The 25409-nt window shown below is 35.6% G+C and overlaps 1 protein-coding gene across 2 annotated transcripts in view; it reads right to left on the bottom strand.

Annotated features, from left to right (window-relative positions):
* Positions 1-25409, bottom strand: part of GAS2 (growth arrest specific 2) — a 124006-nt gene that overhangs the window by 11206 nt on the left and 87391 nt on the right. Inside the window, exons 5-8 of one of the 2 annotated variants that reach the window (XM_070735233.1) lie at positions 19551-19695; positions 13378-13485; positions 12653-12680; positions 1178-1189 (exon numbers count right to left, since the gene is read on the bottom strand). In XM_070735233.1, the coding sequence (XP_070591334.1) occupies positions 1178-1189; positions 12653-12680; positions 13378-13485; positions 19551-19695 (293 nt within the window). The remainder of the gene's footprint in view (positions 1-1177; positions 1190-12652; positions 12681-13377; positions 13486-19550; positions 19696-25409) is intronic. The other variant, XM_070735226.1, reaches the window with a different exon arrangement.

The raw sequence follows: 25409 nt of genomic DNA, 5'->3' as shown, positions 1-25409 counted from the left end.
ACTTATTACTATAATTATCACCTTTATAGGATTCAGACATTGGCCTCAGGAGCATTATAGATATGAGGAAGAACTTTATTTTATTTCATCCTTGTATCATTTAATGAATAAAGTATAAAGTGATTCTATTCTAATGAGAATGTAGTGTAATACATTAGTGCTAGTGGTAACTTTCCATAGAAGCATTTTTGTATAGGGTATCAAATCAAAAGGTTCCAAAGGAAATTTCCAAAATGTATTGTTTAAATATGAAGATATGGAAGTCATGTAGTTTTGATGGTGATATGAAGATAAATGATCTGTGCTTAGTATTAACCATCTTGGCTGCTGGGTGTTGCCAAATGCAACATGGAGGCATTTAGACAAAACTTTGCTGAAATCCTTAACACAAGAAATCTGAGTACGTTGGATGCCTTTATGTTCATCAGCTTTTATATCTTTCTCTGTAAACTAGAAGACCAGAAGAAGAATGAAATAAAGAAAGGAGACTTTGGCAAAGTGTTTGGACCAGAAATGTGCTCTAAATGCCAGAACAATAGTGATTGTTGTAACAGAATATATGAGAGCTTTTATCCTTCTATTTCCTTTCAGCGCGAACAACTGGTGTAGAAATTGGCCTTTTACAGAAAGAAATATCTGGTGAGTAGCTTTCCTAAGAAAGAGTTTTATAGTCTCCATCTCAGTTCTAAGAAAGAACAGGGGGTCCGGGTACACAGCCCCCATATGACTTAATTAATATATTCATGTATTAATGGAACAGCCAAATCTTTTACCTCTCCTCTTTCCCAACATGTGCTCCATTCAAAGCCATCCTGAGACTATTCTCTACTTATTTATGAATTTCTGTTAATTCAATTTGTATAGCTGCCCATCTCAATGTCATACTTCCATTCCAATGGGTGCCAATCGGCTTCCTTTCTAAATTTGAACTTATCTATTCACCTACAGGATATCTGTCTGTCTGTCTGTCTGTCTGTCTGTCTGTCTGTCTGTCTGTCTGTCTGTCTGTCTGTCTGTCTATCTATCTATCTATCTATCTATCTATCTATCTATCTATCAATTTTTATAAACAAAGAGGCTAACATACCTAATTCTCTGCCCTCTTTCTATTTTCTTCACAATAGCCCTATGAGATGGATTGAACTGAGAGAGTGTGACTGGCCCACGATTACCCAACTGGCTTTCATGGCTAAGGTGTGACTTGAACTCATGGTCTCCTAGTTTCTAGCCTGGTGCCATTAGATCAAACTGGCTCTCCATACATTTGTGCAAGCATGCATATCCATAAAGGATTGAAAGATTACGCAGATACAAATCATCTTCAAAAGCAAGTATATCTCTGTGCAAAAATATCAGGTCTTCAAAAGTTAAGCTTTTGTTCATTCACCTCTAATTTATATATATATAAATTATATATATATGTAGATTGTTCTGAGTTCTGGTTTTGCCCCGGGTAATATTTTGAGTGTCTATGCGACGTTTCGGTGAAATCACATTCACCATCATCAGGCTGAAGTTGTAAGTTTCGTGCTGCTGTAAATATAGTAATATATATGGAGAATCTTGGATGTTTTTCTAAAAAAAATAATTTCTATTAACTGTACTGATTTATTTATCAAATGTTCATACCATTTCCCAGCCAAAGGATTGTATCCAAGGAAGCTTTCATAACCACTTTTAGCTAGGGCTACTTAAGTAAACTGCCCAAACAAAGAAATGGAGAATCATTACAAGTGGGTCCTTTTCTAAATGCATAAATTCAATCCAACTTGGAAGAGAATTTGGAAATTTCTAGTTTATATCTCCTTTGAGATGAATACTTCTGAAAGAATAAAGATTATTTTGGAAGGCAAACTAGATGAAGTTCACCAACATTTCCAAGTAGAAAAACTACACACACACACACACATACACACACACACACACACACACACACAATTTCTAAGCATTCTCACTCTCAACATTTATGGTTTATTAGGATAGCACAAAATGGGGGTGAGATGGGGGAGGAATGAACTCCTGAGCAGAAATCACTACTCAGATTTCAGGATTGATTGATTTATTAAACTATTAGAACTAAACATCATATGCATGGTGCTTCTTCCATTATTGAATATAAAACAAAAATGTCACAAAGTACTTTCTATTTGAGTTTCTTTGAATCCTATTATTTTTGATACAGTTAAACATTTCTTTAATCTTTGGCTTTCTACTAAACCCCTTTCTTCCCGTCCCCCCAGATCCAGTTATTTTTATCTTCTTCCTTAACAGACCTGTTTTATTTAGGTGATAAAGGATAAATTATATAAATAGTAAACTATGAGATACTATTAGCCACAGTGGCACAGTGGTTAGAGTGCAGAACTGCAGGCTACTTCTGCTGACTGCCAGCTGCCTACAATTTGGCACTGTAAAGCGGTATATATCTAGGTGCTATTGCTAATAAAATCTCAGAAAAATGGAATTTGATTACCTTGTAATAGGGTAAAATACTGATAACTACTGTAAGAACAGAAATCCTCCAGAGTTTTATTTCAATCATTTTAAAAATGTAGATTCCTTGAACCGTGACTCACCATACTAAAGTTCATTCTAAAGAGTTTGAAATCAGCATCTCACTGCTGTGATATATTTCAAAGTTAGCTTCAGCAGGTGCCTTTGCTGATCTTTACTTTCATCTCATATTTGAAGGTAGTTGAATAGGTTCAAATAATGAGACATGTGATATAGTTCGAATGAAATATAGGCAAGTTCATTTTGTATAAAACCAATGTCTATCTAGGAGTACTGAGGGTTAAAACAGACCCCAAGAATCTGTGTGTTTTTAGACCTCAATTAAGAACTGCGGAAGATTTCTTATTCTGATCACGACTATGCATCGATTAATGTGCATGTTTCATGCATTTAAACTAGCAACATCAAATAAATAAAATGAATAAATAACAGGGATCATTTCTGCTCCAGAGAGAATTGGGGACTGATGTACACTTTCTGCATGAACAAAGCATGATATCACTTTTTGGCTTGGTATAAACGTATGCCCTAGAGAAATAGGAGGAGGGGAAGGAAACAGGCTTTTTATACATGTCTCAAAATGTTATATGAGCCTTTTCCTCTCCTCTTAGTAAATCATGGCAAGCGACATGACATAACAAGTAACTGCCTATACAAAACAAGAAATTAGTTTGAACAATAGCAGTGTTGTTTCTGAAAAACAACTTTTAAAAAACCTATTAAAGAAAATAGCAAAATCAATTGAACCAGACCCATGTCATATTAAAAACAATAAATTACAAGTTCCATACATTTTTGCTTTTAGATCTAAACTTACAGTATTCACATTATGGATATATAAATGAGAATTTTTTTTCTAATATGAAATGCAAAGCTAGCCAGTGAATCAAAGGCAACAGATACAATTTACTGTGTATAATAACAATCAAGAATCATAGCTCAAAATAAAAGGTAAAATTGTTTGTCTCTGATAAAAATGCTGTGTTTATTACTATAGCCAAACTAGCAAATGTGCAATTATTTATATGAATGGCAAATAAGTTTTGTAATTAGATTTACAAAGGGAGCCATCACTTTAAGTATTTAATATTGTTAGATTGACAAATTAATAAGTCCATTGCCATCTACAAAATCCCAATCAATCAATTGCAAATAGCAGCTTTACTTGGAACAATTTGTGATGATACCTGAAACATTATACAACATCACACACCTCTCTTGTTTAAACATGTAATTGATTATGTGACCATCTATAACAAATCTGTGGTTGTGTCCATGTAGTTTATTTATTTGTTATATGCTATCTATTTTACTCTGCTAATAGTCTCTGGGTGTTACAAAAAATTGAACTTACCATATTTTTCAGTTTATAAGACACACCTTTTGTCTCCCTAAAAGAGGCTGATAATTTGGTGCGTCTTATACTCTGAATGTAGGGGTTTTTTTCCAACCCTAACTGGAAAAAAACCCCTACATTCAGAGCTGCTAACAATCTTCCCAGCTGTTATCTTGCAGGCTCTTTCATTGTTTCTCTCTGTGAAAATAGTTTTCCAAGCCCTAAGTCTTTGCAGGGTTTTTTTCATTACTTTAACTTGCTCTAAGTAAGTTTCTTTCCAGCCCTAACCAGGTGCTAACAATGTTCCCAGCTCTTACTGGCTTGGAAGTTACTCTGTGCAAAGAATGTTTTCTAAGCCCTAAGTCTTTGCAGGGTGCTTTTCCATTGCTCTACTTGTTCAGACTGTTTCTTTCCCGGTGCTAATGATGTTCCCAGTTCTTACTGGCTTGAAAGCTCTTTCATTGTTACTCTCTCAGAATATTTTTTTTAAGCTCTTAACCAGAGGATAAAATAATTTGCTGAATCTGACCAGATTAAGGACGCTAGCCAGATGAATAAGCAGATTCTTTTCCCTATTTTCCTCACCCAAAACTAAGGTGCGTCTTATATTCCGAAAAATACAGTAACTTTTTTTAACCAATACTAGTGATTATCATTACACACATACTGTTGAACATTAATTCATAATACCAATACCATGTTATCAATAATAAAGATTTCTGAAGTGCTTTATGAGATGAAAAGAAACCTTTCTTTTTCGCCACATTTATTTTAATGAGTCACTCTCGCATTTCATTTTCAATTATTCATTGGTTAACGCAGGGAATTTGGTCACATTTATACATGGTTATTATAATAGGCATATTCCTTATTCCTTTCACTATCAAGATTTTAAAATTGAACATTTTAAAGATTATGGCATTAAGCTGCCATGAGTGCACCCTGGATGCTATACAAAAAAGATATCTTGAATTGCAATTAGAAAATTTACATTTTGATAAAATGTCCATCTCTCAATTACGAAAGGCACTACTGCTTGGAACCGCAGCATATAGATTTATATATAGCTTTCAAAACCATGAGATTAGTTTTGGTAAAAACTCAAAGTGTATGAAGCCAACATCAGCTAAAAATATGGCAGTTGTAATTTCACATTGTTGTAGTTACAACAAGACCAAATTCAGTATAAATATCTGTTTTACTATGCAGGCAGCCTTAATAATGGAAAATTTGAAAAGCAATTATTAGTAATAGAAGGGGCCACCATCCTTTTTCTGATGTAAGTAAGAAAACAGGGACAAATAAAGGGAAATATTTCTTCACCCAGAGGGTGATTGGCTTATGGAATTCACTTCCAGAAGAGGTCGTGACTGCTGTCAGCCTTGATAGCTTCAAGGCAGGATTAGACAGATTCATGGATGCCAAGTGTATCGGTGGTTATTGAAACAGATGTCCATGTGCCTCCTCTATGTTGGTTGAGGCAGGCAGGACTTCCTTGAGTACCATTTGTTGGGGGTTAAGGGAAAGAAAGGGTTTTGCTTTCTCTTTCTACTCAAGATCCCCATGGACAATTGGTGAGCCACTGTGTGACACAGAATGCTGGACTCGATGGGCTTTGGCCTGATTCAGCATGGCTCTTCTTATGTTCTTATGATGTGCTTTAAGTAATAGGATGGTTAGTCAAGCAAGCCCACCTTTTTTTCATCAAAGTTAGCTCCATTAAAAATCTGCAGGGATCTTCTTTTAATTCAAGATCTTCAAGCCACATGAAAATCAATGTTGCTTTTTTCAGGTAGTATCAAACTTTCTATGTCATAATAATGGATAACAAGATATTAAAACCTTTTATATCAACAATATTGTATTTTCTAAAAGTTTTACCTAAAACTGAGAGATCCTGAGTAAGGATGATTTAAAATTGGTAAAATAGTTTACATTAAAAAAATATTGTTATATTAACCTACTGTACCTCTCTTTCCTCCTGTTAATTGGCATTTAAGTTTATAAATTAAAACATATTTAACAAGCATACTTGTGCTTTTATTACATTCATTTCTTTCATGCTATCCAATTAGCTTGTAAGAAAAAATATACATTCATTCCTCTTTCTATCGCAGGAATCGGGAATATTTTCAAGCATTAGGTACTACCATGAGATTTCAGGCAATGATGTGGGTGAAATAAGCAAGAGGGATGAAAATAATAAAATGTCCAAAAGCTCAAGCAAAGTCCAATGAGAGAACAGAGATAGTGCATAAAATCTGGATCGTTTTACTGATGATTCTTAATTGATTTAAGTTGGAAAATAGTGGATTGCCTTCCAGGATTTCAGAGGTCCTACATTGCCAATACCATCCAATTGCAAAGATCTGCCGAGCACCACTAAGTAAATAATGATGTGTTCACCAAAAGGCCTGTTGCCAATGCTTGTGTTGAGGGAACAGAAATTTGAATGGGAAAGCAGTAAAATCCATCTAGTGTTCCAGTAATGATACAGAACATCGATTCCAAATATCATATTATAAATTAATGTGAAAACTTTTAACCTTCCCATTTTAAAAATACTGAGGAGGAAAGAGATAGGGTAGAGCGAAAACCTCTTTTTTACACAGGAAAAGTGTAATGGGAAAATCCTCCCCACTTTGGAAAACATAATTTTCTAAAGATTCGGAGAGAGAATACAAATCTCATCCCAAACACTATTTTTAAGTGTTATTTAAAGAAACTGATATTTTAATGTACATAATGGTAGAAACCAAACCATATTTATGATATCATAGGTTTGTTTATCTTAAAAAGTAATACCCATGAAATAACATGAACATTCACATATTTTGTCAAAGGTGTTGCTAAACTATTACCCTATATTTATTTTTCAGTTAGACTTAATTATTCCCAATGGAGAGTTCATTTTCCAAAATTAGTTTCCCTTGAAAACATAATAGTTTTATAGATAAAATAAAACAATATGTTTAAAACTAAAGAATACAGATCAATCTCAAAAATTTGGAATATTTCAATAAGGAAAGCAATAACTTTCTTTATCACCAGCGTTTTTTGAAGTGCTTCATAATTTGAACATGCAATTCAGTCTGGAAATAAATAAATAAATAAATATATTAATAATGTTGTTTGTTTGTTTGTTTGTTTGTCTGTTTGACTTGGTGCAGCCCAATCCCGAAGGACTCAGGGCGGCTTGCAAAATAATATAATACAAATACAAAAAGATACAGAACAATAAGAAGTCGTATATCATATCTAAAACTAAAACTCCATAATAAAAATCCATTTGTTATTAAAACAGTCATAATCACATGCATACACACCATTCATACAGTTTGGCCATGAAAGATGTACAATTCATGGTCCCCAGGTCTGCCGGCAGAGCCAGGTCTTCGTGGCCTTACGGAAGGCTAGTAGGGTGGGAGCAGTACGGACATCAGGGCGGTAGTTGGTTCCATAGAGCTGGGGCAGCCTCAGAGAAGGCCCTCCCCCGCAGTCCTGCCAACCTGCACTGCTTAGTCGACAGGACCTGGAGAAGGCCAACTCTGTGTTGGTCTCTGGGAGATATGTGGCAAGAGGCGGTCCTGTAGATAGTCTGGCCCTGAGCCATATAGGGCTTTATAGGTAATAGCCAACACCTTGAATTGTGCCTGGAATAATTTAAAAATTTTGTTTTATATTCTATAAGTAAAATAGCTGGCTTTGTAATTTTCCATGAAAAAACACTGTAAGACATTCACTGTTTTGCTTACTTTAAAAAGTTTAATATTTTACATTTTCTGTGATGGTAAAATGGAATTATTTAATTGAAACTTACTACTATACTATTCTAATACTGTAGATGGTATTGACTGGGGAAAAAATTAATGAGGAAAATCCATTAAAGAGCTATTGGAAATGCTTTCGCTTCCTAAGATTTAATTAACTTTTTTCTCTCTTTGTTACTGATCAGCTCCCTTTCTAATATTTGAAGATGGGAATTAAACTGTCTTCATTTTTTTATTTATATGCTAATTGTAATGCAACTCTCTCAATCTTTTCTCATAAAGCAGGATCTCTACCTGATCACCATATCCATTGTAGACATTTTAATCTGTAGAATCCAAAACTAATCACTGTGCTTCAGTTAAAGTTTGATCCAACTCAAGGACTCAATTTTAGCTGGTTTCCTTGGCTAAACAAACTTATCTCGCTGAACATCTATTGAACATCTCTATTACAAGATAAAGATTAATACAATGTTCCCCATCACTAGGAATATGGCAGCATCCTTGAAATGCTTCACAAAGTTTACATGTAATTTTGAGATACCTTGTCTTCAGAAGTATTTTCAGAGGGTAGTCATGTAATTAAATCCTTTCAGAATAAATGTCTGCAATATTTTTTTCTTTAAAAAGATCAAAGGTCTTGATCAAGGAACCATTAAATGCATTTGTTTACTTTATATATAAATACTTTGTTTACATTTTCTGATGCACACATGTGCTAAAAAATAAATGTACAAATGTACAAACATAGCTACTTCCTATCTATAACTTTATGCTTTATTTAATTCAGAAGCTCTAATTTTCTGCTAAGCTTTTTAGAATAATATTCCAAAACCTTTATAATGATAGAGTCTTTGATACCTCCCCCATTATTTGTGGGGAGAACATGTAAATATTCATAAGACACAATGATTTGGATGATGGAAGTCAAATTATCTGGAGTGACTAGAGTAAAGAACTAACATTGATCTGTTTATAAAACCAAAAAGTTTGTTCCAAATTACAAAACCAAATAATAAAGTGTACAATCTTATTTTTTAATCCTTTCAATTTTATTGCTTTGTTTTGTTAGAAAGATAAAATAGTGGACCAATGTTACTATTTCTTCTGAAATATGCTTGCCTATTAGCAATAGCACTTAGACTTATATACCGCTTCATAGTGCTTTACAGCCCTCTCTAAGAGATTTACAGAGTCAGCATATTGCCCCCAACAATCCAAGTCCTCTTTTTACTGACCTCGTAAGGATGGAAGGCTGAGTCAACCTTGAGCCTGATGAGATTCAATCTGCCAAACTGATGTCAGCCTGAGTTCAGCAGAAGTAGCTTGCAGTACTGCACTAACCACTGCACCACTGTGGCTCATTAATGTATATCGAACAAGGAAATGGTAGATCGCAGACCACTATTAGATGAGCAACCAGTTTCCAGTGGACAGTAACAGCTGATTATGGGATTCTTAACAAAGAATGCATCACCTCAACAAGAAAAGGCAACAGTGCCTTTTGCTCAAAATAAATTGGTTGAGATTATTGTCTTAATTGTTAAAGTGATTCTTAGAATCATTTTTGGTTTGTAAATTTAAAACACATTGTTGGCTATAGTGCATGTAGTAAAGTAAATAGAATGATCAAGATTAAGTGTGTGTTGGGGGAAGTTTGATATCAAATTGGTTAATGTGGAATGAAATATTAAGAGGTTATGATGCATGTAATATCATCCAACCAACAAAATGAGACATGAAATATCATCTTTCTTTCCTGTGCATCGTAGAATTTCACTGCTTTTTTAAATAGTCTAAAACATGTGGTTCAGATAAACATTCCTCTTGATTTACGGGATAATGTACTGCTTTTATCCAAACATGAATTGCACAAAGATCCTTTATTTTGAGTTTGAGATCTCTAAAATTATAAAAGAATATTGCTAAATATCTGGGTAAAATATGAAATTACATAGCTTAAAAATGCAAGTTTCGTTATCTTTACCTTTGGCAAAAATGTATCCAATTCCCCAAATATCATCTAGATGCAAAACAAGTTTAATTGTTAAAAATGAAAATGTGAAGTGTCCATTTATGCAAAAGGTTTTGAAGGCCCAGTTCTTAAATTTCCAATTTACGTTTCTATATATTCAACATATATTGTTCAGTCCCACGAGTTTTCTTTTCCCATGCTGGCAAACATCTGTTTATCAACTTGGATGAAAACACTTGAGTAACAATTTTTACTTCATTTTTATAAGTACTTGGTTTCTCCCAAAATTAGATTAAAATTTCATATATTTTATTGAATGTTGGGAAAATTGAGTTAAACCATAGAAATACGATGATGATTCAATTTTGTTTACAATTTCAAAGATTGTGAATCTAAAACCATATTATATATTTCTATATTTGAAAAACATTCACACATTATTATCACTAATTTCAGTGTAGTTGTTTCTACTCTTCTTCCTTACCTCCTATATCTTTTACTTTAATCTTACTTAAATAGGAATTAATATAATTAGGAAAGCAAATAATAGTTTTAGCCACTTTTTAAATAAAAAAAGGTTTCCATATGTGCTGGAAGATGCTTTAAATGATATTCCATAGTCTGGTTATATACAGTAGAATAATATAATTATGTCTCCATTCATAAGAAATATATTTCCAATGTTTATGCACATAAGATATACAGACACTGGCATCTTTGCTCAGGTTGTATTCTTCTAAAAATTTTCTAGTTGAAGATCCAAATCATGTGTCTACTATACATAAAGTTACAAATTCAGTGTAACTCTATAATTTATAAAAAGTTTCATCAAGGTTGATCATTTTCAACCACTTTCAGTAGCAAAGTGTAATAAATAAATTGAATGGATGAAATTTGTTTCTGTCTCTTCAATTTCAGAAAGTCACACTATCTAATTCTGAGATCTCAGATTCCTTTGAAAGAATCAAATGCAGAACTCATAAAGCTGATGACAAATATACAGGCAACTCCCATATATGAAACCCACTTACTGTACCTAGTTTCTGTATTATAGAGATTAGTGTGGCTATATAAAGAATACACCTTCAACACAGATTTACATTATCCCTTTTCAGTAATGCCGACCTGTCAATTTGCACCAGAAAGTGCTTTCAGAATGCCAAAAGCAACAAGTCCCTTCACTTGAGTGATTATTAAGTTTATTAGAAGCTTAACCTAGTTTTCATCTGCTAAGAAAAGCAAAGTACAGCTTGATTGGAGGACACTTTGGATACACAGAAACTGAAAGGTTTGCTGAACCTAAGAGAATATTCATTTGAAGACAATGGAATCTCTTTTCAGGCTTGCCCAGGAAATAACCTTTTCTGGTGATCATGATGGATATTGAGCTTAATGAACAAGATGATTAATGTGAAATCTCAGAAAACACACACAGTCTATCTGAATGCACAGGTGCACAAAGAGACAATAGCATGCAAGGGTATGCTGCCAGAAGAAGATCAAAATATAACTGATGGATAAAAGGACCAAGTCAGGACATGAACTTGCCCAATCAACAATTGCCCAAGAATAACTATACCACACTCCAAACTATCTTCTAAATTTGTAAAAACTTTCTTAGAAAGATTGATGAAAAGTAGATGGTTGGAATCCAATGATTTTTTATTATAACACAGGAGACAAAGAGGAACTCTATATACAGTTTGTACATATGTATGGACACACATAAGGTGTGTCTGTGTGTGTAAAGCATGAAGAAATTCTCCAGTTTATTTGTTGCTTTTTATCTGCTCACTATTTTTTTTCACCCTAGAAAATCTTTCTGGAATCAAAGATCTAAAAACCAACTTTTGGTATATCTCTGACAGATAATATATATATGTTATATGTTTACCTCAATTTGAAAAAAAATGGCTAGTGGGTAATATGTATCTCTAATTTACTCTGCTACAATTGGCTACAAACAAATAGCTTAAAAGAGAAAGATCATTTTCCTCTTTGAGTAATATTTGCTTGGCAAAAGGCAGACAGTGACCAAATCTGTAAATAAAGTAAATAAGTAATTTTTTTAAAAGATCAGAGAATAATTCTTAATTTCACCTTTAAATTAACATTCCAATAGCTTTTCTATAAATATTAAGCAGCTGGTACACTCATTTGCAACATTGATTTCCATGAACCTTTAGAAATAGAATAACTATCTGTCATTGAGATGTAGCTTCTATCATTTGATCCTTCCACATGAGCTAAAATCTTGGACTACCATGGATCAAGTCATCTACAAGTTTATATATGCATCAAAACATCCTAATAGAGACATCCATATTGTGGGTTGACACTAGTTGAGACTAGTTCTTCATAAATCTAACCAACAGGATATTTAGCAAATAAGACAAGATCCTAATTTATTTATTTTTTTCAGATATGAAGATGGGGCCTGAAAGGACTATTGGAAAATAAATGTCTGGATTTCTTCTACTGTCCTACCTGAAATATAACCTGATACATTTTTTGCCTCTATAATATTTACTCTATGAATAAACTATGACCTTTTCCTAATCTCACAATATATTTAATAAGTTAATGGTTTGTTACTGCTATTGTACTGTATAAGCTTCATCGTTTCCATTTGTAATATGTTGTTAATGCTTTAGTTTGACCTTTGGTCTATTTTATATCACTTTCTTGTTTTGCTCTATGTTTGTTCCAAAGACCATGGTGGTGTTGGTGTTGGTGGTGGTGAAAGAGCAACAAATCCATACAAATTGAAATCAAAGAGAATTTTACCATCTGAGACTGGGATTTGCTAGAGTAGATGAATTACATTCCTTGCAATGATTATTGCTAAAACAAGTCTCAGGCATGTTTGAACATAAAACCACTAATCCATAGAAACACTCCACAAATATAAAACTTGAAAAGTAATCCATTATTTTTTCTTTGGCTATCAGACAGACAAAATACATAGCCATGCATCTTGTACATACTTAAAATGTATTCATACACACATATGAAAGCAGAAATAAACAAGGAAAAATAGAATCTGCAATCAAAAACAACTGAAGATATTACATCCAAAAATTGCCTTGCATACAGTTCTTAGCCATCATATCTAAAATACTTCGAAATGGGAGCCTAAATATATGGTTTTGCCTTTATTAATTTTATTTTCATTCTTTCACTCTCTGCATTAGTTAATTACTTATGTCACTTTCTTGTCAACAATACATAATTGGTTTGTTGTTGATTGATGCTGCGGTTTTTGATGAGAAAACAATATTCTAAAGGCACATACAGCTAGAAGTTGATAATCATGGCAATCATATTGAAAATAGTATCTGAACTATAGCCTTATTTCAAACTGTTTTTCATATGAATAGTACAAGTGAAAGGCTGCCCCTGAAGGTCTTCCAAAATCAGTATCACAAATTCTTTTTTTTAAAAACAAAACAGGAAGCGCAGCAGGATTATAGCTGATTGAATGGTGGAAAAAGAAGGAAAGAATGAGGGAAAAAGAGAAAGAGGAGTTCAATGAACAGGATGAAGAGAACAAATTTTGGTTGGGAGGGAGTGTTCAAGTATTCAGAAGAGTAGGTAAGACTTCTGAAGAGTAGATGATATCCTGCTCACCGCTCCTTCAATATTGATTTATTTTATATGCTCCTGCATAGCTCTTTATGATAGCACAGGTCACAAAACAGTTCTTTCATGATCATTTCTCTCAATCATTTGCTTACTTCTTATATTTCACTTCACAAAAGGGATTGTAGTTTTTTTCTTACCCTGATGAAAAGGATCTTCTCTCCAACTCTGTACCTTCCCTGAGAAAGGCGCTCCACACAAAATTTACTCGGGCATTTACAAGGAGGGTCTTCAGAAATATGTTTCACCTGAAAAAAAGTGATAATTTCAATGTATCATCTGCATTAGTCATCTATTACCTCAGATTATGTCCTGACTCCTCGGTCAGATATAGACTAATATCCAGACTTTTCTGAATTGTATATTTTCCTGAATTTATAGTTTTTGTATTTCTACATTTCCCAACACAGTGATTTCAATAGGCAAACCCAATGAGTTACAGGACCTCTTATTTGGATACAGATAGTTAATATAACTTTACTCTGCCTTATTCCTATTACAAGGAAGATTAAGAATTAAGTCTCTCTCTTATTTTAGTCTGAAGTATTCCTCCCTCCAAAGGCCTTTTGGAAAGAGCTAAGAGAGCTATTAAATGGGAAGTGAATTAGAATTGTCTTATCCACCATTTTACAATCTGATTGCATCATGGCCTGTTACTTCCTTAACATCTTGACTTCCTCCACACTTTTCATCTAGAACAAAAGGCCAAGTGGCATACAAAAATGAGGAATACTAACTTGTTGCATCCTTTCAATAGCTTCCCCACATATTTCTCATACCCTGAACTTTAAATGCCCTAATTTAGTTGCTAACTATATGTGAAAAAATATCGACATCTCTGCCTCTCAATCCAAAAAATGATGTGCAATTAAATTATGTATTAAACAGTATCCTTGAGGTCTGGTCATTTGTTCAGGAATACAGTTTTTTTTAAAAACAACAACAACATGCAATTAGTTTAAATTCAAGGTTTTTTTCAGTAGGAGGTGTCCGCAGAAGTGGTTAAATGTTTGTGCTAAACCACATTAGCTATGTACATAGAGCAAAAGATCTAGCTCTTTATTTTGAGAAAGTCCTAAACTTCTACCTTGATGTTCTACTGTGGATGTCTCTGGTTTTATGTACTTAATTTAAATAGTTAAAACTCAGTTGTCACCAATTGAATTTCAAAATGTAGCATGTTTAGCCTCAAGGGTTGAAATATACTTACATATGTACACATGGGAAACATGCATGTGTGCAATGGCAATTTTACATACACTGAGACACATACACTGGTATATACTCATAAGTAATTCAACAGTCTCCTGAACATTATATATATTTCACCCTGAGATGACCCAACTGGCTAGCAGACATGAGGCTGCTGGGCTTTCTGCCATTAATTTCAGGAAGAAATCATTCAGCTAATGATTTCATTCAGCTGTTTCTTTTGTAATCATTTTGATCATCTGGTGATGGGAAGCATAGCAAAGTCTCCTAAAGTGCCGGGGTCTGCATGTGATTCCAAGAATAGAATTTTCCCAGCTTTGTTACACACACACACACACACACACACACTTATTGTGTTAGGCATTCATGAGAATCTGTATAGCTGTATATGGATGTGGTAATGTATTAAGGTACAGTAACTCAATTTTGATATTTAAGTTTAAAGAGCCACCATGGCACAGTGGTTAGAGTGCAGTATTGCAGGGTACTTCTGATGACTGCCAGCTGCCTGCAGTTTGGCAGTTCGAATCTCACCAGGGTCAAGGTTGACTCAGCCTTCCATCCATCCATGGATGGTAAAATGAGGATGGTGAAGCACTGTGAAGCAGTATATAAATCTATGTGCTATTGCTAAAAAGACAATGAACACAATTTTTCACATATAGTGGAACCTTTACCTAAGAACACCTCTACTTACAAACTTTTCTAGATAAGAACTGAGTATTCAAGATTTTTTTGCCTCTCCTCAAGAACCATTTTCCACTTACAAACCCGAGCCTCCCAAACTGTAACCGGAAAAGGCAGGGAGAAGCCTCCATGGGGCTTCTCTAGGAATATCCTGGGAGGAAACAGGGCTGGAAAAGGTAGGGAGAAGCCTCCATGGTGCCTCTCTAGGAATCTCTAGGAATCTCCTAGAGGAAACAGGGCCTCCATCCTCCCTGTGGCTTTCCCAATTGCAGGCATTATTTGCTTTTACATTGATTCCTATGGGAAAAATTGCTTCTTAAACTTTTCTACTTAAGAACCTGGTCATGGAACAAATTAAGTTCGTAAGTAGAGGTACCACTGTACTTAATTTTATATCTAAGCTTCAGATAAGGAAGCATTCATGCTTGCTTATCTGAAGGATAATCCAAAAATAGCTAATTCCACTAGCTATCTATAAAAAGTGTGTCAGAATGAAAACTGCCAATGGTAGCTTTCCATGATGTTTAAGTGTTTTGTATTGCATATTCTTCCCCCTGATGACCCAGCCATATGTAATTGCATTAAATTCACAATAAATTGGTGTCTACTATTTTAGAAACCACAATTAGGTGAAACACTGTTGAACTGTGCTAATATTTAGTTTAACTCAAATTTCCAATGAACTGAAAGAACAGAAACTTAATAGAAAGAAAAGTTTTAGTTGACTGAATTCTAATCTGACACTCAAGTACTGCTGCTGATCGGCATGTGGATGAATAATATCTACATAACACAGTGTTCCATGATGAAAATTGACCCAATGTGTTGTTTTCAAATAAAACAATGAAGAGCATTTCTTAAACATTTTATCCACTTCAGCTTAATACTCGAGAGACCTTGGTAAATCTGGTTCATAACCAAACAATGTGTAAAGGAAGATGGAGAATAAGATAAATATGTTGCTAAAATATCTATTAAGGAAAGATAGTGTTTTAAACTTTCTTGCATTCTTTTCTTTTTAAACAAATGTATTTCTCAAATAATAAGAATAAAAACAGCTTTACTGGATCAGACAAAAGGTGAGCTAATCCAGTGATCTGTTCTCAATTGCGGCCAATCATACAATCAACCACATCAGCAGGTCACCAAAACAAATGTTCTATCACATATTTTATTCGTTCCATTTTAACAAGCCAGAAAATGTGCCTAGTATAAACAATGACTTCACTTTAACTAAACTTGCCCTAAACTTAATTCAATTGGAGTCCTACTGCTATCGCAGGGAGGGGATTTATCATCTTGGATTCTTTGTAATTGCTTGAATCTTGGACATTTCAGCAGATTTCCTTATTTTATTTTATCCAAGCAAGGAAGCAGTTATATAATTTTATAACATGATGAATACGTACACCATATGTATACCTTCACACAGGGGGCTCCAAAATGTGAGTGTATATATGGTAGCAAATATGCCATTATGCAGGATTTTTCTGGAAGTTAGGCACATAAATCTGATGCCCTTTCATAACATGAAAGCTAATCTTGTTTCAATTTATTTTCAAAATCTCAGCTGTCTATAAAAATATATATATAATATAAAGGCCACATACGTTTTCAAATAAGTTCATCTGCAAAAGAAAATTTTGACAGTAAGCATTGTTTTTCTAGGAGTATTTGCTTTGAGGATAAACAAAAGTCTTCTTCTTTTCTTTAAATTGCCGTCTTTCCATGATTCACTGCTAACAAACACAGTAATGTTTTTCCTTTATTCTGTTGCTGTTTTACAAGTGGAATTCCTAGTACATTAACAACACATAGATAAGATTTATTCTATGAATGATGGAGGTCATAGGAATCATCTCTTTCTCCTTATACTCTTTGGATAGGATGCATTTCATTTTTATCTCCTGGAGGCAGCAAGACCATGATAGTAGGAATGATGGGACTTACAGTGCAACTTCTTAGCAGGCAGTAAGTTGGGAAGGGCTACCATATATTCCTGTTTTTCTCCTCCTTTTTTCCTCTCCTGCGAGAATAATGTTTTTTCATTGCTACGCACTAACTTTGCATCTATTTCTCCTCTGACAGCCATAGTGAGAGCGTTTGAAAAGTTAAAGACACAGGAAGGGGGGAAAGTGCTGACCCCAAGAAAGTTTGCATTTCAACAAATTATACACTAAACTCCATCTGTTCATTATAGTTCTTATGTGGCACAGGGGCTTTTAAGGAGTGCTTTGTAATTCCCAGGTGGCTAGCTACACTTCTACCCTGCGATATAGGAGTTGCCATAGAAACGGGTCCTTTTAAAAGTATGATTCTTACTTTCTCATTTAACTCTTCATGTTCTAGAACATAGTTTATCATGCTTATATAAGAGAAGACTGGCCTGTGAACTGAATACGAAGTATTATTCTGTTAGGATAAGTACCGGTACCCAAATTAGTTGCATAAAGAAAGTCCTAGATTTCAAGGCTGTTTTAGAGAGATGAAAAAGATTCAAAATATGGATCTATCATAAGCTCTTAGTCATTCTATTCAAAACTCTGCATTACCTTAGATTCTTTTCATCTCTCCACATAAATTCCCTGTACTTCTCCAATTCAACCTTCCACTTTTAAAACTCTTCAAGCATCTAAAATTCCTTGTTATTTAAATATTCTAAGTTGATCCCCAAACACCTATTAGACATCATATCCTATTCAATACCTTCTTAAAAGAACATTGAAGCATATTTATTGAGATGCTAACTAGCTCAGGGATGAAATGCTACTGGTTCAGCCCATTTCACCAGAACCGATAGTGACAAATTCTACTGGTTCATGGAACTGGTAGTAAAAAATGCTTTTAATTTTTCTTAAAGGTTCTGATGATGGGGCGGTGCACCTGATTACTTTAAAAAAAAAATTTTTTTACTACCTATTCACCCAAACTGTGACTCTGCGAGGTTCCTACTTGTTCCAAGGGCCATTTTGTGTGAAGTCCAGCTGCTTCTGCATTGTGTGTGAATCAGTTGTGTAGGAATCAGTTATGTAGCTTTTGTGTTGTTTGTGTGTGAAGTGTGAATATTGGTTTTTGAGCTCTTTTGGCTCTGCCAGGTTCCTGTTTGTTGTTGCAGGGGCCATTTTGTGTGCTTTTTCATTGTGTGTGAATCAGTTGTGTGGCTTTTGTGTTGTGTGTGATGTGTAAAAGTTGGTTTTTGAGCTCACCCAGTCACATGACTATGATCACCAAGCCATGACCACCCAGGCACATTAGTTAGTTAGTTAGTTAGTCAGTTAGTTAGTTATTTTATTCGACTTCTATGCAGCCCAATCTCGAAGGACTCAGGGTGGCTTACAACAATATAAAAATACAAATACAGTAAAAAAAAAAGTCAGATATGGAAAATCTAAAACTTTAAACCCCAGTTAAAAACCCATAACTCAACCAATCCAGGCAACACACATAAATACCATTCAATGTAATTTGGCCATGACAGATATTAGTCTCATGGCCCCCAGGCCTGCTAGCAAAGCCATGTCTTTGTGGCCTTTCAGAAAGCCAGTAGGGTGGGAGCAGTACGGACATCAAGGTGGAGTTGATTCCATAGAGCCAAGGTGGCAACAAAGAAGGCCCTCCCCCACGGTCCTGCCAACCTGCTTTGCTTAGTTGACAGAACCTGGAGGAGGCCAACCCTGTGTGATCTTATTGGTCTCTGGTAGGTATGTGACAGGAGACGATCCTGATAGATAGATAGTCTAGCCCTAAGCCATGTAGGTCTTTATACGTGATAACCAACACCTTGAATTGTGACCAGAGACGAATTGGTTGCCAGTGCATCTCGTGGAGCATAATGGCTCACGCGGCTGCATTCTGGACTATTTGCAGTCTCTGAACACTCTTCAAGGTTAGCCTCATGTAGAACGCATTGAAATAATCAAAACGGGAGGTGACAGGGGCCTGAGTGACCGTGCTTAAAGCCTCCTGGTCCAGATAGGGCCACAACTTGTATATCAGGTGAACCTGGGCAAAGATCTCTCTGGCTACAGCCGAGAGATGGTGATCAAGGCTCAGCTGTGGATCCAGGTGGACACCCAAATTGCGGACCCTGTCTGAGGGGGTCAATGGCCACATGACAAAGCTATGCCCACCAAGTCCCTCCCACCAAGCCACACTCACAGAACTAGTTATATTTGGCTCCAATTGGAAACCTTCATGTCTCCAGCCAATATGAGCAATGAAGTCTATCATATTTGAATGGCACTAGCTGGGAGAACTATTTTATAGTTCTTGTTAACAAAATTACTCAATGTCCTGTTTTCTGCTGCATCTTTTAAAAAAGTTTTCCATAGAACCACCTGCCAAGTATGGAGACCCCTGCTCTAAGAGATACAATATAACAAAATAAGACTCTAAGAGGTATAACAAAACTTACTGCATCATCCAGGAGTTTTCCTGTGCTCTTTTTGCCAGGGGACTTTGTTGGGGAAGGGGAAGGAGAAGGAAGAGGAGTCGAAAGTGTCTCTTCTTGTTCAATCTCTTTCTCCAGCTTTATCAATCCAGAAGGCTCTACCCCAAACCTTTTAAAAGGATAGATTGAATCATGAATTTATAAATCAATTACATCATATTGACATAAGTTGCTGAAAATTGTGAAAAAACAAAGTTTGTAAAGATCACACTAGAAATTCTTGCTTTAAATAAATCCCAAGGCCTATATAGGTTCTGAGGATAGCCCTGGGGAAAAGCAATTACTGTATTGGTATTAACACAATCTTACATGATATATTAACATTACCATTTAATTTTGGATTTCAGGCACAGTCATACAGCCCTGACACAGAACTTATGAATTGCTCTTCTTCAGAGGGCTCTTCCAGACAATTCTATCAGTAGATATGAGCCCTTTCTTATGACCCTATAATGCCATCACTGATTGCATTTGATCATGGTATAAAGTCAAGTGAATGGAGGCTTGACTGGCTGGTCAATAGAAAAAAAAATGTTTTGCACCAATCAATGTCACTACTGATTGTTCCAATTTCCAAATGATTTGAAATGATCAGAACAATCTGAACCATTCAAGCAAATTGAAATAATAAAGATATGTAATTTTAATGGCTGATCATCTGGACGTACCCTGGGTCAAAAGGCACAACTTACGTATATTGCAGCATTTAATACATAATTTGTCTTGTTACAAAGCTATTGGGCATGCTTCTATTCTTTTGAGCTGCCCCAAGTCTTCGGAGAGGGGAGGCATACAAGCCTAATAAATTATATATGAAGATCTAAAAATCGAGCTGCAACGACTCTGGCATAAGCCAGTGAAAGTGGTCCCAGTGGTACTTGGCATGCTGGGCGCAGTACCAAAGGATCTTTTTGCAGCAACTGAGTATGTGATCGATTGTTTCATCTGTTGTTGTTGTTGTTGTTGTTATTATTATTATTATTATGGTTGTTGTTATTGTTATTGTTATTGTTGTTGTTGTTATTGTTGTTGTTGTCATTGTCATTATCGTTATCGTTATGTCAATACAACACAGCAAACAAGATCACTATGCTGGATTTCGTATTTCATCACCAGTCGGGTGCTTCCCAAGCACCTAGGACTGCGTGATGTAGCAGCGAATTATGTTTGCCGATCCCAGTAAAGCGGCCTTTTACAATTGACAGATGGAGATTTTGTCAATTCTGATGGTTTTCAAGTGTCCGCTGAGATCCTTTGGCACTGCGCCCAGCGTGCCAAGTACCACTGGGACCACTTTCACTGGCTTATGCCAGAGTCGTTGCAACTCAAGTTTTAGATCTTCGTATTTCACTAATTTCTCTAGTTGCTTCTCCTCAATTCTGCTATCTCCTGGGATTGCAATGTCGATGATCCATGCTTTCTTTTTCTCCACAATCAGAATGTCTGGTGTGTTATGTTTCAGAATTCGGTCAGTCTGAAGTCAGAAGTCCCACAGTAGTTTTGCTTGCTCATTTTCAACCACTTTTTCAGGCTTTTGATCCCACCAGTTCTTTGCCACTGGTAGATGGTAGCTCTGGCACAAGTTCCAGTGGATCATCTGTGCCACAGCATTGTGTCTATGCTTGTAGTCAGTCTGTGCGATCTTTTTGCAGCAGCTGAGTATGTGATCGATTGTTTCATCTGTTGTTGTTGTTGTTGTTGTTGTTGTTGTTATTATTATTATTATTATTATTATTATTCTTTGTTGTTTTGTTGTTGTTGTTGTTTTGTTGTTGTTATTATTATTATTATTGTTGTTATTGTTATTATTATTATTATTATTATTATTATTATTGGGATTGAGAAGCAATTCATAGCCTTAAGATTTTTTCCCCCTCCTTTCAGATTTTCCAGAAATATTGAGGCTCAAAATTACTAGCTATTATGCAGGCATAGGAAAGAAGACAGTGACATATTGGAAAAGACAGTGCTACACTGTGAGACAGTGGAAATACTTTTTTCTAATTTGTAGAGAATTCAAATATATCTAATACAAAAATGTCAGTGCTGTTTGTTATGCAGTGCAGATCCAAATCAAATTTATCTAATTGGGTTTTCTTCTTCTAATTCTATACCGCAGATTTTTAATAATGTATCTAGTACAGACACGTAAATACTGAGAGGCCGTAAATTATGCTACTCCCATTGGACCTTGACTATACACTTAGTCACCAGATATAGTTCCTGTGCTCTTCAAGCGAATTCAAATCCATTTTCTCTTCCACTTCAACATCTTATAATACAATGTATCCTATTCCATGGCTTTAGAGTGCTTTGTCTCAGCCTAGCTGTCATCCTTATTTTGTTCATCCTTTATATTAAATGGAACTATATCTACATATGCTTATATCTTGATACATGCTAAAGGATGATTAAATTGCTATGAAAATTTGATTATTCAACTCTGCTCAATCAATCCTTTTTTTCCTTGTAATTTATTACTTTTTTTAATATGGTGGGATAAGAAACTGTATTCACTTGAAAGTAACACCCAGCAAAGTATAAACTCCTTTAGTGGAAAGGTTAAATGGAGAATAGTGAGCCTATGGGTCTTTGCAAGACAGACATAACTTAACTTTCAGTGATAACAAACCTCAGAATAGTTAAGGATATAGATTTGTCAATGGTAATATAAGGCTGTGGAAAAGTATTCACAATGGGAGAATGTGGACAAACTCCTTCAAATTAGAGATTTGGAGACAGTATTATGGATTCTTAAGAACTAATCAATCGGTCCTTAAACAAATTAAGGCTTATTGCCGGATTGAAGCAAGTAGGAGCTCACATATTTTGATCACATAATGCAAATGGATGATGGATTGCAAACAACTATTATGTTTACCAAAATGGGAGAATATAGAATAAAATTGATAGGCAGGGTTGGGAATATTTCTCTGGAAGAGCTCTAGATTGTCATCAGATAAAGGCCAAGACACAAGATATGTGTCATACATCACCAGGAATCAGTATCAATTACCGTATTTTTGGAGTATAAGGCACACCTTTTTCCCCACTAAAAGAGGTTGAAAATTTGGGTGCGTTTTATACTGCAAATGTAGCTTTTAAAAAGTTTTTTTCCCCCAGCCCTAACAAAGTGCTAACAATCTTCCCGACTTGCAGAATTTTTTCATTGCTACTCCAAAGCAGGGTTTTTTCAGCCCTAACCAAGGGATAAAATAATGTTCTGAAGCTGACTAGACTAAGGATGCTACCCAAATGAATACTTGGTAGGCAGATCCCCACCCGCACTATTTTTCTCCCTCAAAACGAGTCTTATACTCCGAAAAATACAGTAAATATAAAATTCTGGATCTTGCAAGCTTAATGGACCTGGAAGGAAAGTATGTAACAGGGAGGAATTTCTCACTTCATATCTTTCTTCTGAGAATTAATATTCTTTACTATATGACCCTCTAGGGATCTAAGAGACATCTATGAATTCTTTTCCCTTCCTTTTGAGTTCCCTATAAGAACAAAATTATGGAAGTATTTCATTCCATAAGATGCCTCCATTCTATTTGGAATTCCATGTTCTCTATATGAAAAGCCTTAATTGTATAAAATTCCTTTTGGTGAAAACGGTAGGTACACAAGTTCATTTCCTCATGGAGACGATGGTCACAAACAGAAACCCGCATTTTTTGCCCACACTCAGGCATGGCAGCTTTAATAGAGCAGTTTTTAATTGTAAAAATAAATTAATGCAATGGGTTTGCGTAGCCTTCTTACCATATCTACATTTTACTGAACTTTATACATTTAGACTGAGATTAGCTCTGGGTGGGTAGACCGTCATTCATGATTTATCTTGGCAGGCATATGTTTTGCCTTCCTCACAGCATTATCTTTTGGTCTGTTTGTATTTCTATTGTTGGTTAATATTATCTGCTGTGGTTTCTGTCACATATTTTCACTTGAAGTACTAAAGGCTTTGGGGGTGGCCCCCTTCCCCCCCCCTCAGCATATGCATGGCACTACAAGATTTCAGCCCACCATGGGAGCTGGCATGTGTGCAAAACTCTTACATCAAACATTGGGCATTTGTTGAGATGATGGTGTGAATTCTTACTGCTTCCCTATCCAATCTGGAACAGCGTTATCATCCACAGCCCAACGTTTGAAAGTTTGCTCTGTATTCTTTCAAAGTTTGGAAACTTAAAAAAAAATAAAGTTGGGTTTATTTACTACTTACTTTGCAACTCCATCATTTTTGCTCCTTTTTCCTAACTTTTTGCTGTTAGCACTGTAATAAAATTTCTTTTCCACCTCCTGTATTACCTTGTTTCCTTGAAAATAAGACCCTGTCTTATATTTTTTTTGAACCCTGAAATAAGTCCTTGGCCTTAATGCCATGCACTCAAAAGCCCAGTAGGGCATATTATCAAAGGATGTCTTATTTTGGGGAAAACCGGGTAATGAGTACCTCAACACAAAATAAGTCAAAAGTCATCTCGATTTGATTTTACTTGTGCTGGAGTAAACAGAAAAAAACACAATTTATATGAAGAAGATGATTATGGTGCAAAGAGAGATTACCATATTACTGTTTACAATAAGGACCCAAAGCAAAAAGATCCCAGTTATTGAAGCAAATACTCTTGACTTGAACATGTCAAATGCTTTATGGAGGAATCTTCTAAGCCCATTAGTCTCAGACCATTGCTCAATTGCTCAGAGAGGAATACCATGTCGGGTGCATGCCCCCTCCCTCATGAGTCGGACCCTGTACTACTTGGGTTTTGCCTCCTAAGGACAATTCCATCTGTCCGTCCATTGGGGGGGGAATTATTGACCCCCTCAGAGAGGGTCCGCAACTTGGGCATACCCCTCAGTGCACAGCTCTTTCAGCTGTGGTGAGGGGGCATTTGCCCAGGTTCACCTAGTGCACCAGTTGCGGCCCTACCTAGACACTCACAGTCACTCATGCCCTCATCACCTCGAGGTTTGACTACTGTAATGCTCTCTACATGGGGCTACCTTTGAAGAGTGTTCGTAAACTTCAGATCGTGCAGAACACAGCTGCGAGAACAATCATGGGCTTCCCCAGGTATGCCCATGTTATACCAACACTCCGCAGTCTGCATTGGTTGCCGATCAGTTTCCGGTCACAATTCAAAGTGTTGGTTATGATCTATAAAGCCCTTCATGGCATCGGACCAGAATATCTATGGGACTGCCTTCTGCCACACGAATCCCAGTGATTGGTTAGGTCCCACAGAGATGGCCTTCTCTGGGTCCTGTCGACGAAAGATTAGGAGATTAGGACTGCCCCACCCTCCTTGCCTTTCGCAAACTCCTTCAAACCCACCTCTGTCATCAGGCATGGGGAAATTGATTCCCCTAGGCCGTTTCTGCTTTATGCATGGTTTGTATGAGATGTATGATTGTTTTTATATTAAGGGTTTTAAATTGTTTTAATCATTGGATTTGTACTGTTCTGTTGTTGTGAGCCGCTCTGAGTCTTCGGAGAGGGGCGGCATACAAATCTAATAAATAAATAAATAAAATCAATCAATCAATCAATCCTCTATTACATTTTTTTTCCAGGATGATTCATCCCCCTCCAACTTTTTGAAATAACACGCTCTATCACTTCTTTAAAAGAAAAAAAAACCTTGACTGTTTTGTTTGAACAAATGCCTCCAATATGCTCTACATGTACTAATAGTTGGACCTTTGCCTTGACCCAGAGTAGGATAAATGTTAGTTTGTCAGTGCACTGAACCACTAATTATCTCCATTTCGTCTGCTGCCAACGGTGACATTCTTGCTCATTCTTTAAGT

Source organism: Erythrolamprus reginae, chromosome 1 (genome assembly GCF_031021105.1).
Source record: "Erythrolamprus reginae isolate rEryReg1 chromosome 1, rEryReg1.hap1, whole genome shotgun sequence".
In the NCBI taxonomy this organism is placed as follows: domain Eukaryota; kingdom Metazoa; phylum Chordata; class Lepidosauria; order Squamata; family Dipsadidae; genus Erythrolamprus; species Erythrolamprus reginae.
Note: the sequence above shows the minus strand (reverse complement) of the source record. Positions and strands in the feature narration are given on the sequence as shown.